Below are 14,276 nucleotides of genomic sequence, written 5' to 3' on the forward strand. Positions count from 1 at the left end.
GTCGGATGACGATAATTTTGAAACTTGTCGGAACAAACTTCGCGAGTTATTTATTTGGACATTTTTCTGAATGTGCGAAACTAAGCTTTACTTGCTGCGTAGAAAACCCGGCTCAAACATGTACGTGTTAAAACAGCAAAACTCACTGAATCACTATACATTTCATCAAATATTAGTTTCGAAACGATCGGCCGAATCAAAAACTAAAGGTGCGATTATGAGCAATCGTAACTATTTTTAAGAGAAAATCAATACATTTTCGATATCTAAAATTGGCGAAGAAGCGAAAACTTTATTCATAACATACTTAAGCAAAGCTTGTCAATTTAAACCTATTATTTTTCTGCGTTTGTATTGTCACTCTATCACAATTCTATTTCAGACAATTTGTTGTGTTATTCGTGTAACGATCTATTTATTTATTTATTTATTTACCATTTACATCAACAGGCTTGTGTATGCCCCAATGATGTGTACTTAAAACTAAGGTACAAACGTTTTGAACAACCTCGACAACTTTCCGTAACGAAACACTAAAATACAATGCAACTATAAACTCCACTAACTACAAATTTATCGTTCAAATACAGACAACATGTATTACTTCTTATTTGTAACTGAACAGTGTAACAGATAACATAGCAAAGCACATTGGAAAAACATTATAACAAACTAAAAAAACATTTTAATCCCTCATGAAATTACATAATTTACAATATAGAAACGAATTACAAAATGTCGGGTTTCCATGGGCATCTAACTTTTTTAAACTCTCGAAATCTAATGTTTTTAGGCCAAGTAGATGACATCATTGCGGCAGACTTCCATTTACGATTTAATACTACTTTGAAAGATACATAGTCAAGTGCATCGCAATCAACCCATCGTGGAACTAGTTTTCTAACGTTGATGCGCTCATTATCCAAGGTGCCCAAGCAGCGAGAAACCATGAGGTGCACTTCTTCTTCCGAAACGCTTCCATCGATGTTAGTCAGCAACAAGTCGAAGTTCTCGTCCACGCAAATCGAATCGGGTAACCGACTCGCAGTATCGGATGCGTTTGCTATTTCACTTGTTCCTCCTTCCTTCTGTCGCGATGAATTCGGTGTTGAGTGTCGTATCCAGGATGTCGTATCTGAGTGATTGTTCTCATGTGACGTGATCACCGATAAAATAGATGCAACTTTAGCTTTCAGTTCATCTACGTCACGTTGTAGTACGCACGTTGGCTCCGGAACGGTTGCGGCGATCGGTTCTTTTATTTTCTCACTATGTTCTTTCCTCCACTGTACGAATTCAACCAGACACTCGTCGCACATCCAACAGCTATTCTTGTTCGGTGGCGATACGGCAGCGAGCTCGGCAGTATTCAGTTTAACACAAGCAGCATGGTAAACTGCGGCACACAATGCATTGCAGTATATGTGCGGTTGGTCTTTTGTTACCACTGGAAGAAGGCACTTTTTACATTCCATAGCGAGATTCGTTGAACTAATTAATTGCACTTTTTTCGTCACAACAGTAGCCGATATGAACAAATAATATCACAGAAAAGTGCAGGCTATTGACGATCGTATTTTGAAAGATTCCTTCGGGATTTACGAGGCCGATTTCCACCAAAAATTAGCGTAAACGATAAGCAATACAGAATTACGCCCGACTGAACCAGTAACAACAGAACAAAAAAAAAATGATGATATTGATATTGATTGGTTGAAAATTTCAAATATTTGATGTAAACTAAAATAAATTCCTACCTATACAAAACAAGAAAATCATTCTCTAGAAACTATATACCTGGCAACAAATCCATACTCATGTTCTTTCGTCTCCTCTTTACGCTACCCAGAGAGCTAAACGCGAGAGAGCGCACGAGCCTACGGATAGAGACCGTACTTTGCGTGTCTCTATATTCTAAGCCCTGCTACGAACCGTACGTAAACTTTTCGCTTTCGAGCCCTACTTAGCAGCGACCGGTGCGGTTCGCTTCTTTGTTCGGGTCTCTACTTAACGTTAAAACGCTTGATTGAGCCCATGAGTGGGCTTGGTCTTATAGGGTATATGTACCATTCCTTGGCCTAATTTGCAAGCCGCCTTGACAATTTTGACCTTAACTCATGAATTAATAGCACTAGAAATAATATGTTGACCCTATTACGCACTCTAGGCAATGCATGTTTCACCAATTGGAAGTAAACAAACGAATATATTAAAGAACTAGCTGTCCCCGGCAAACTTTGTCTTGCCTACTGCGTTTTTTGACGTTTCAAATCCCTAGTCAAGCCCAAGTTCCCGTTCAAAATGTATGAAAACCCGATTTTCAAAAACATTCAATTTCCCAATGTTGTTTGCCTCATAAACCTTCCTTGGGTGAAAACTAACAGAACAAAACTTAGACGACTCAAATCGGACCATCCGTTCGCAAGTTATGCGCGGTCCCACGTATGCCACTGCATTTTTATATATATAGATTTACTTTATGACGTTGAAAAGATTCGATGCGATGGTATGCAACGTTGGTCTATGGTACACAAATTGGCCTATTAGTGGATACAATGTTGGCCTATTGCTTCCCATGCACTAGAACCACTTATTATCTCATTTTTTCAATATTTCTGCTGAAGTATTATCTCTGTTTGTTCACCAATCTTACGATTAAATTACATTTTCGGAGCCAAATTTTCAAAGAACTATAAATATATCACTTAAACTAAAGTTCTTTCTTAATTTAGTAACGAAAACATCGCAACCCTATTATTGTGCTATATTTTCACAGTCACCGCATACAAAATCTTTCTTCCTGTTCGTTCTTTCTAGTTCTTACGCAAGCAATGTTGTTGACGTCACTTTACTGATGGGCCAAGATTTGGGTACATAGTGAAAAAAAATATCCTCAATATTCGGCCCACATTTAATTTGAAAAATAGTTATTATTCGTTGAAAAATAGCGTCTTTGACCGTCAATTCGAAATGCTCCAGAATCATGCCATTTATGATCATGTGTATAGACTACCCACTTAGCCGAAGAATCATGGCGTCTACAAAAGCTAAACAAAGTGACATTTTTTATCAATTGTAATGCTCCAAAGTGCTAAAATGGAAATGAAATGTTACAGTTGTTTGGCGCAAAGGTTATCCGATCTCCAGTTATGTGTGTTTGTGTGAGTTTTTGGTTTACGTCAAGATAGGCCGAACGAGGGGACTATGCCAACGAAGCATCCCGATACCCTACGTATAAATTGGTTGTCTGGGTTGGAATTCCTAAGCGATAACTGGACGTAAAACGATGTTGGCTCATAAAAAAAATATAGGTAGCGATCTCGATGATCGGATAAACATATCTATATCCATGACGACAGAATAGTCCCCTTTTTCCACACTTCTTACCTGTTTTGTCCATGAAATCAGCGATGAAGAATGCTCACATGTCCATTCAGCCCACAAATACAAATAATTCACCTCTCCACATTCCACAAGCCTTGCCCAGAAATGCGCTGGGCACGGTTGCTCTTCTTAAATTTGCCAAACACTGAATTCTGGATTTTATACTACGCAGTCCGAAGATCCAGAGGAGTATTCAACCCTGCTTCGAAATTATACAGTCATCATTTGTTATTCTTGGTTAATGGTTATACTACCCCTAACATTCGTTTTCCTGAAGATTCTGATATAAGCCGATGCACTGTTGACTGGCTAAACGGCCCGGTTTCAAGGCTTACTCTCCATCCTAACTTCTTTATCTACAGCTGTAGGGTTTTTGACTTGGTCAACGGACTCCTTCAGAACTCGATAACTGATCACGCTTCGGACGCTATAATGCAGAAGGTACTTCAGTGAGCAAGATAGCCCCAGGCTCAAAATTTCGTTAATAAAGATAAAAAGAGTACTCCAGTTTCTCCACAATTTATACATTCCGAATTTGTTTCTCTTGTTTCCGATCCGGACACCCTTTAAGTTTCATCAGCAGAACATTTCTAGCAATGCACTCTAAAGCCTGTCCACGTTAAATTTCGGACACCAAGTCGTTGGTATCACAAGCAGTCCAGTGGCAAAATATGCAAATGTTGGTGCTTCCTGATTAATTTAATCCTTAATCTAGAAGAAAAGCTTTAGTTCATTCAAATCGGTTGATGTGCGGTAAAGTTATGACGTTTTGAAAAAAAGTGATGAAAATGGATTTTGTAAAAATGCTATAAAAATATAAGAAAGTGTGGTCCTGTATCATCAAAAATAAATTGTATTGTACCGCCAACGATTCCTGAAATGGGTTTATTTTGAAGTACTAGTCCTGTCGAATTTCTTACGAGTTAAAGGATGTTTGTTTTTACAACCAGAATCAAGATTGTTATTAGTGTCGGCACGTTAAGGATGATAAAGAAATCGATTTTTCGTATGCCTCTTAAACCAGAGATGGTATGGCAAGAATATACATTTCTAGGACCAAAAATTGCCACCTTGAAGAAGCACTAGCCTTCCTGTACCGAACCATGTTGTTCATGTTTTGCTTTATCGCTGTAAGTTTTCAAAAAATCATCGAATCACGTCAATCTATTGTATAATAAGTGAAAAAGTTCAAATTTCATTAAATTTTTATTGTTCATAATTATACTGAATTGATGATTGTTTAAACTCCTTCGATTGGAATCAAAAGTATAAGCTATGAGAAACATTCAAGAACAAAAAACATGCCAGAAAACGCATACTTGTGAGAAAAAGCAATGAAATTTGGAAAATAGGGCCCTTAAATTTGATATTTCGATCGGATCACTATAATGTCTCTACTGATGCCATAAACTAAAGATATACCCTGTTCAGTCTTCACTGACTTGACGGGTTTTTATTGGGGATTTTTTCTCAGTGCACCCGATTGCTGCGATCGTAATTTGTCATCCCTAGCAGCACAACAGGGTGTAACGTTCTAGGGTGTAACGGTAGGGAGGTAGCAATGCTACCAACATTAGAGAAGGAAAGCGAAAGTGATTTCCCGCGCTAGGCAGAAGCGAAGAGATTTTTCTGTTTCAATCATTCATTGTAACGTGTTAGGTCGCGAAGTGAAGACGCGAGAAATTTTGTTAAGTTTTGATCGTCAATAAAACCAGTGTAAAAAGTGCCGAAAGTGTTTTCCTTTCCACCGGAAGAAATGAAAAAGTGGTTCCAGTGAAAGCTGTCCGCCGATTAAGTGTCCACCTCGATTTCGTGTCGGCGTCCGCCGGATGAGCGACATTTTGGTCCCAACGAACCGGACCGACGGCCATTTTGAAGTGTGCTATCGAAGAAAGTGAACATTTGCCAAACATGTGGAAAGGAAAACGCGGTTTCGCCGTGTAAAAACGATAAAGACAATTCCGAGCAAGCGGAAAAAAGTGTTCCATACCGTGTTCGTTATCCCGAGAAGTGTGTCCGGTAAAATTCGCCGCGAATTTACCGTTTCCGAGCGAAGAAGCCCAGTATTCGCTGTGCCCGTATCCCGTATCCGTCGTTCCGTCGCGTGTGTGCCAGTGGAATTCGCCGCGAATCCACTGATTCCAGTGAAAAGCATCATCGGATGTCCGGATATCGATCCCGTCGGTATCCTGTTCCTGTTCCGTATGGGCTATGTGGCGTAAAGTGCTATACCCAGAAGAAGCCAACTACCAAAGCCCAGTGAATAATAAAGTGAATAATAAAGAAAACAAAATGTCCGACGAAGAACTGAAGCTGCTAGTGCACAAGCGCGGACAAGTGAAATCAAAAGTGACGCGCATCAGGAATTCATTGAAAGCGGCCGAAGATGATCCTACGACGACAAGCTTGGCTCAGCTCCGAGTTTTTGCCAGAAGCCTTGAAATCCATTACCGCGAGTACAATGAAATCCACGATGCGTTAATCAGTGCCTGTCCTGCGAATCAGAGAGATCCCCAGGAGAAAAAATACGAAGAATTTGAAGTGTTGTTCAACGAAACCAGCTTGGTGATCGAGTCGCTGAAGGATGCAAAGGCGCCCGAACCGATTGGTGCAGCCGCTCAGCCGGCAGCGGTGCAGCCACAAATCGTGCAACAACAAGCCCTCAAAGCTCCACTACCCACTTTCGATGGAAAGTACGAACATTGGCCTCGCTTTAAGGCAATGTTCCAAGACATCATGGGAAGATCACCGGACTGTGACGCTATAAAGCTTTACCATTTGGAAAAGTCACTAGTCGGTGCTGCCACCGGAGTTATTGATTCCCAAACGATCCAGGACAACAACTACGCTCAGGCTTGGGCGATCCTGGAAGAACGTTACGAGAACAAGCGTTTGATAGTAGATCTGCACATCCGGGGTCTACTGAATCTCAAACGCATGACTCGAAAATCGTCGAAAGAGCTTCGCCAGCTACTTGATGACTGCTGCCGGCACGTCGAGAATCTGAAGTTTCTGGGGCAGGAGCTTGAAGGAGTATCCGAGTTGTTCGTCGTCAACGTTCTAACCGCCGCCTTGGATAAGGAAACACGTGAGTATTGGGAATCAAAGTTGGACCACGGAGAGCTACCAACGTATGATGACACCGTAGAGTGCTTGAAGAATCGGTGTCTTGTCCTTGAGAGATGCGAGACGGCCAACCCTCCTCCACCGGTGACGAAGTCCGCTTCAGGTTTCCAAAAGCTATCTTCCCAAAAGGTGGCAAACGCAGTCACGTCACCGACCGCTGTGACCTGTGAATTGTGCAGTGGACAACACCCTAACTTCAAGTGTTCCGCTTTCCGCAACATGACGGTTGCCCAGCGGATAGCAAAGGTGAAAGAGATGAAAGTTTGCTACAATTGCCTTCGGAAGGGGCACCGAAGCAGCACCTGCTCGTCCGAGAAGACGTGCTCGAAATGTGGGCAAAGACACAACAGCCTGCTGCATCTTGATGATCCAGATGTTCCAGAGCAGCCTGAGCCGCAGAAGCAATCTGCACCTCCGGCAAGCGTCAACGTCGTCGCGGAAGCGAGTCCTGAACCGGTATCAACTACAAGCGCATTGGTGAGTCACGTATCCAGTACTCGGAAATCTCGTTCATCCCCGAAGGAAGTCTTGCTGCTTACGGCCTTGGTAAGTCTTGTCGACGAAAGCGGCCGAGCCCATCCTTGCCGTGCACTACTCGACTGTGCATCGCAAGTCTGCCTTATTTCCAACGATATGGTCCAGAAACTCGGTAAGCGTCCACGACCAACCAATACCGAGGTGGTTGGAGTAACAGGTAGGAAAAGCGCCAGTCAAGAGGTTGTCGTTTCTGTTGTTTCCAACTACGGTGAGTACAAGGTTGACATTCCGTGCCTTGTCATGCCTCAGGTGAGTGGAACCATTCCTACCAGAAAAATTGAAATTAAAAGGTGGCAAATACCAGCCAACGTGGCGTTGGCGGACCCAGAATTCCATACCCCGAAACGTATAGATCTCCTCATCGGAAATGAGTTTTTCTTCTCCCTTCTCAAATCTGGTCAAATGAAACTTTCCGATGATTTGCCTCTGCTCCAGGAAACTGTCTTTGGGTGGGTTATCGCTGGACCAGTTGATGTCCCAGATCAAAAGGTTGTTTTTTCCCATGTTGTGACGGAAGAAGATACATCTGATCTAATCGAAAAGTTTTGGGCTGTTGAAGAAGTTGTCGGATCGTTCCCATCCACCACCGAAGAGCAGCAAGTTGAGGATCACTTCGTGGATACTCATCACCGAGACGAGACAGGCCGTTTCGTGGTTCGGCTACCGTTCCGTGAGACAGTGGCTGAGCTCGGTGATAATCGAGCATTGGCGCTGAAAAGGTTTTTCCTGCTTGAGCGAAGATTGCAACGTCATCCGGATACAAAACAGCAGTACGAGGACTTTATTACCGAGTATGAGGCACTCGGCCATTGTCATGAGGTGTTCGAGGCAGCCGATCCAGTGGGAGTTCAACGGTATTACCTGCCGCACCATGCGGTCATGAAGTTAGCCAGTTCCAGCACTAAACTCCGTGTGGTATTCGATGCCACGGCGAGATCTTCCGGTCCTTCGTTGAATGATGTACTCCAAGTTGGCCCTACCATCCAAAATGACCTGTTCTCCATTCTACTACAATTCCGTCGGCATCGCTTCGCCTTTTCGGCCGATATAACAAAAATGTACAGGCAAGTAGTAGTGGACGAGCGGGATACTCGTTTCCAACGCATATTCTGGAGGAAGCAGCCGACTGATCCACTGCGTGTTCTGGAACTCAACACCGTTACCTACGGAACTGCTTCAGCTCCATTCTTGGCTACAAGATCGTTAGTCCAGCTAGCAAGGGATGAAAAGTCCGAATATCCTGCCGCAGCCGAGGTGGTTTGTGAGGACTTCTATATTGATGACGTGCTCACAGGAGCAAATACAGTGGCCGAAGCCGTTCGTCTAAGAATGGACCTTCAGGAGATGCTCGCCAAAGGGGGCTTTAACATTCGAAAATGGTGCTCCAATTCTGATGCAGTTCTGGAAAACGTCCCTGAAGAAGAAAAGGAGAAGCTAGTGAAGATCGACGATTCAGAGAACATCGTGCGTACACTCGGCTTACTGTGGGATCCTAACAACGATCATTTCCGCTTTGTCGTTCCGTCCACCGAGGATATGTTGCAACCGGTCACCAAGAGATTTGTCCTCTCTCGTATTTCAAGGTTGTTTGATCCGCTCGGCTTCGTATCGCCAGTGGTCCTACTGGCCAAACTATTGATGCAGGCACTTTGGGTTCGAAAGTTGGAGTGGGATGAGCCGATTCCATGCGATCTGCTTGCTCAATGGTTGAAATTAAGTAATTCGTTGACGTCCCTTAACCAAGCCAAAATTCCGAGATGTGTGATCCCTGAAGAATGTGAAACGTTTGAAATTCATGGGTTCGCAGACGCTTCCTCGTCTGCGTACGGGGCCTGTTTGTATCTTCGAGCTGTGAAGGAAAACGGTGATACATGTTGTAATCTTTTGACCAGCAAGTCGCGGGTTGCACCGCTGACCGAAATGACCATACCTCGCAAAGAACTGTGTGCTGCACTCTTGTTGTCACGTCTCTTGGTGAAAGTTTTGTCCGCCTTTAAGCTTCCTATGTCCAAGGTTGTCTTGTGGTCCGACAGCCAGATTGTGCTCTCGTGGTTGAAAAAAGCACCGTCACGCCTGGATATTTTTGTGCGCAACCGCGTGGCAGAAATCAATCGAAATACCCACCAGTATCCATGGGAATACGTACGGTCTGCCGATAATCCCGCTGACGTCGTTTCACGGGGACAAATGCCTGAAGCCTTGAACAACAACAGCTTGTGGTGGTTTGGACCAGATTTCTTGAACCAGCCCCATTATGAGCCTGCAGCAGTTGAAGAGATTCCTGATTGTGAAATGCCAGAGATGAAGGCTGAAGTGATTGTCAACCTGGCAACGATCGAGCTACTGCCAGTCTTCACATCCTATGGATCGTTCCGAAAGCTGCAACGGATTGTTGCGTTGGTTATGCGTTTCATCAACAACACCAGGACGAAGGTTGCGGCTAATCGCTGCCTGTCGCGTTCGATTTCAGTTGCAGAAATGAGGGCATCTCTAATCACCATCGTACGAGTCATCCAGCACACTGAGCTACCCGATGAGGTTCGCAGCCAGGACGCGGCTACTTCTTCCAAAAAGCTTGCTCGTCTCTGCCCTGTTTTGGATGAAGTCGACGGTGTTCTCAGAGTAGGGGGACGTCTGGAGAAGTCTGCTCTACCATTCGATGCGAAGCACCAGTTGATACTTCCGGATCACCATCCTGTTACAAAGCTCTTGATTCGAGCACTGCACGAGGAGAACATGCATGCAGGTCCATCGAATCTTTTGGCCATACTTCGGCGAAAGTTTTGGCTACTGAGAGCACGATCAACTGTCCGAGGGGTTATCAGGTCATGCGTGTCCTGCTTCAGAGCTTGCCCTCGAAAGGTGGAACAATTGATGGGCAACCTTCCTGATTTCCGAGTGAATCCTGCCATGCCTTTTGAATACACGGGAGTGGACTACGCCGGACCTGTAATGGTTAAGGAAGGAAAGTATCGACCAAAAAAGATCAAAGGATATATTGCAGTCTTTGTTTGCCTGGTTACGAAAAATGTCCACTTGGAGTTGGTATCCAGCCTCACAACCGAGGCGTTTCTTGCTGCGCTTGACCGTTTTGTTAATCATCATGGGTTGGTAAAGAGAATCCTGTCAGATAACGCCACAAATTTCACCGGGGCTTCCAACGAGCTGCATGCTCTATATCGGCAATTTCGTGATGAAGTGACGGTGTCTAAAATCAACGATTTCCTGCTTCCACGGGAGATTGAATGGCGTTTTATACCCCCAAGGGCTCCAAACTTTGCAGGGTTGATGGAAGCTGGTGTGAAAAGCGTGAAGACCCACCTCAAGCGTACCTTGCGGAATACCTCCCTGAACTTCGAAGAGTTTGCTACAGTGCTGTCGCATGTGCAGGCTATTTTGAACTCCAGGCCTCTATACGCACTGTCGGAAGATCCCAACGAGCCAATGCCAATAACACCTGCGCATCTTCAACTGGGCCGACCAATGCATCCAGTTCCAAGGCCATCGTACTTGAACACCAAGGAGTACAAATTGTCGCGCTGGGAATACTTGACGCTGCTACGGGACCATTTCTGGAAAAGGTGGTCCAGGGAATATCTTTCAACGCTTCAATGCAGAGGGAAGTGGACCAAATCTACCGGAAACATCGTACCTGGAATGATAGTTTTGGTCATTGAAGACAATCTGCCGCCACTTGCCTGGAAGTATGGGAAGGTGGTGAAAACATACCCTGGAGAAGATTCGCTGGTTAGAGTGGTCGACGTGAAAACCGCCTCCGGGATTTTCAAGCGGTCCATCTGTAAGCTGGCTCCTCTTCCTATCAAGGATAATGATGATCTTCAACGGGGTGATTCGTCCATCGGGGTTGCTTCTGCTTCAGGTTCGAATTTGGATTCGCCAGTTTCGCTGGGTGGTACGTCTGCTCTTGAAGTTTGAAGTCTTCCGGTCTTCAACGCGGGGGAGAATGTTCAGTCTTCACTGACTTGACGGGTTTTTATTGGGGATTTTTTCTCAGTGCACCCGATTGCTGCGATCGTAATTTGTCATCCCTAGCAGCACAACAGGGTGTAACGTTCTAGGGTGTAACGGTAGGGAGGTAGCAATGCTACCAACATTAGAGAAGGAAAGCGAAAGTGATTTCCCGCGCTAGGCAGAAGCGAAGAGATTTTTCTGTTTCAATCATTCATTGTAACGTGTTAGGTCGCGAAGTGAAGACGCGAGAAATTTTGTTAAGTTTTGATCGTCAATAAAACCAGTGTAAAAAGTGCCGAAAGTGTTTTCCTTTCCACCGGAAGAAATGAAAAAGTGGTTCCAGTGAAAGCTGTCCGCCGATTAAGTGTCCACCTCGATTTCGTGTCGGCGTCCGCCGGATGAGCGACATACCCAATGTACATTTTTCAATTTTCCTTTGACCATAACATCATGTTTCAGTGATATTTTGTATGAAGTTGGTTACACCGTTTTTGAGATTCCACAGTGTCCGAAATTTAACGTGGACAGGCTTTACATCATCTCGTTATTGACCTCGTTTGTACAGGTACCCGCTAGTTCCAGTAACGTACGACTCGGGCAATCGTTCGGTCGGTTGACCACTCAGTCCCGCTCATCGATCTCGTTGTTAATCAAATAGCTTCATGAAGGCCAGGCAAGTCTCTTCCATTATGGAGAATCGCTTGATCTCTACTGCTCGACAAAAATTTCTTCATCACCGATGATTTGAAACTTCCTTGGTATGATCCCGATTCTTTGTACCATCTCATCTCATCTGGTCGGCTTGCATAGAACGCGTGTTCCGCTATATCTCGCTCCTCACTCGTTGGCACTTTCCGTCCTCCCCATGTTGGGAAAACCGCTGGAATCTCACCTAGCAGCGAACTCTCATTGTTGACACATATCATGTGGATGGCCTCATCTCAGGATTCCTTACTCAACCCACCCAAATTGGGTCTCGTACAGCGTGGGAATTTCATCAGAGAATTTTATAGTTGCACTTGCCTAAGGATTCGGGCGAAAAGGTCAGAAAAATTACCTCAGGAATAAACTTTTCAAATAATTAATGTTTTTATCCATAATTATCAAACCTTTTTTATTCGAAAACCACAAGAAATTTCGCCAAGCATTTCTCCAAGAGAACCATTACAATGTTATCATAGAATGTTACCAAACAACAAGCTTGATTTAATGTCTAAATTTTGTGAGTCCATCCAAAGATTCCAACAATAATTCGGCCAGAATTTCTTTCAGATACGGATTCCTGTATATATTTTTTTAGATATTCCTACAGAAATTCTTCCAGGGATGCTTTGCTGAGATTTTCTAATGTAATCCTGATGGGATGGGATTTTTTCAGGAATTCCTCCAGATTTCCTTCGAAATTGAAATCTCCAAGGGATGCACCCGTGAAGTTCTTCTACGCTTTTTTCAGGGACAACTCCAGAGATTATTTTAAAAATTACTCCAAGGATACTTCCTGAAACATTTTTTAGAATTCCTTCAGAAATTCCTCTTGGAAATTTTTAAGGAACTCTTCCAGTACTTCCTCCAGGAAATGCTTAGGGATTCCCTTAGTAATTATTCTTGGTACTGCGTCCGGGATTCCTTCTGGGTTATCTTTAGGAATTCCTCTAGGAACTGCTACTAGGATTTCTCAAAGGAGTTCCTCCACGAACTTGTCTTAGGATTCCTTCTGAATTTCTCTAAAAATTTCATCTGTGATTTCTTCAGGAATTCTCTTGGGAGTTCTCCCGGAATTCCTCCAGGGATTCTCCCTTGGATTCTTGCAGAGGTTTCTCCATGAATACTTTCAGCGATTCCTGCAGGTATTCCTCCAGATATTTCTCTAGGAATTGCTTCAGGAACTCCTCCAGGAATTACTCTAGGAATTCCCCAGGAACTCATTCAGTAATTCTCCATGGATTCCTCCAAGGATTTTTCCAGAGACTCCTACAGGAATTCCTCCAAAGATTTCTCCAGGAATTACTTAAGGAATTCATACAAGAATTCCACCAGACATTCCTAGGCATTCTGCCAGGAATATTTCCAGAGATTCCTCCTGCTATTCCGTCATATATTCATGCAGGAATTGCTTCAGGGACTCCTCCAGAAATAATAACAATATTAATAGAAACAATCCAGAATTCTTCTACAGTTTCCTCCAGACATTTATCCAGTACATTCTTTTATGAATTTTCCTAGAGATTCATCCAGGAATGTCTCCAGTAATTCCAACAGAAATACCTTTAGGATTTCCTGCAGGCATTCCTCCAGCACTTTTCCAGTAATTTCTCTAGGAACTCCTCCAGGAATTGCACTAGGAATTTCTTCAAGAATTCCACCAGAAACTTTCCTCGAATTGCTCCTGGACATCTTCCAGAAATTATGTTTTTGGCTTTTTCTCCAAGAATTTCTCCTGGAAATCTTCAAGGGCATAATTTCCCAAACTGCTGGCCGCGACTCCCCAGGGGGGTCGCCGGCTTGCATTCAGGGGGTCGCGAGGGACAGTCGAATATTTCACTCTAACAGACGACAAATGAGGGAATTTCCATGGTGGGTCGCGAAAAGTACGTCTGCTGGCAAAAGGGGATCGCGCACTGTGAAAGTTTGGGAATCCCTGCTCTAGGGATCTCCTCAAAGATTTTTTCAGGGATACCTCCAAGCATTCCTCCATAAATTCCTCTAGCTATTACTCCAGGGATTGCTTCAGGGATTCCTCCAGAGATTTCTCTACGAATCTCTCCAGGGATTTTACCAGAGCTTCCTCCAGGAAATCCTTCGAAGATTGCTCCAGAAATTCCTCGAAGGATTTTTTCAGGAATTCCTCCTGGAATTACTCAAGGGAATTTTCAAGAATTTCTCAAGAAATTCCTCCCAGAATTTCTCAGAAGATTTCTACAGGAATTCTTCCAGGGATTGCTCCAAGAATTTATCCAAGAATTTCTCCAGGAAATTCTCCAAGAATTTCAGAAATTTGTTCAGAAGTTCCTCCAGGCATCCCTTCAGGATTTTCTCTAGAGATTTGTCCAGGATTTGCCTCAGGGATTCCTCCAGGAATTCCTTGAGATATTTCTCTATGAATTCCTTCAGGGATTTCTTCACAAATTTCGCTGAGATTTACACTAGGAATTCCACAAGAGATTTCTTCTGAGATTTTTCTAGGGATTCCTTCCCGATTTCTTTTCAGATTTTTTTCCAGGAATTCCTGCCAGAATTTCTCTGAAGATTTCTCCAGG

The 14,276-nt window shown here is 43.7% G+C and overlaps 2 protein-coding genes across 2 annotated transcripts; one reads left to right on the forward strand and one right to left on the reverse strand.

Annotated features, from left to right (window-relative positions):
- Positions 1-409: 409 nt before the first annotated feature.
- On the reverse strand, positions 410-1,676 carry LOC134289936 (uncharacterized). Its single transcript, XM_062856776.1, has one exon. It carries the CDS (start codon positions 1,473-1,475, stop codon positions 729-731), a length of 747 nt encoding a protein of 248 aa, XP_062712760.1. The 5' UTR covers positions 1,476-1,676; the 3' UTR covers positions 410-728.
- A 4,000-nt stretch (positions 1,677-5,676) lies between these two features.
- LOC134288009 (uncharacterized) lies at positions 5,677-10,983 on the forward strand. The gene has a single exon (XM_062851535.1). The coding sequence runs from the start codon at positions 5,677-5,679 to the stop codon at positions 10,981-10,983; it is 5,307 nt and encodes a 1,768-aa protein (XP_062707519.1).
- The last annotated feature ends 3,293 nt before the right edge of the window (positions 10,984-14,276 follow it).

The sequence above is a fragment of the Aedes albopictus genome, chromosome 1 (genome assembly GCF_035046485.1).
Source record: "Aedes albopictus strain Foshan chromosome 1, AalbF5, whole genome shotgun sequence".
NCBI lineage: Eukaryota > Metazoa > Arthropoda > Insecta > Diptera > Culicidae > Aedes > Aedes albopictus.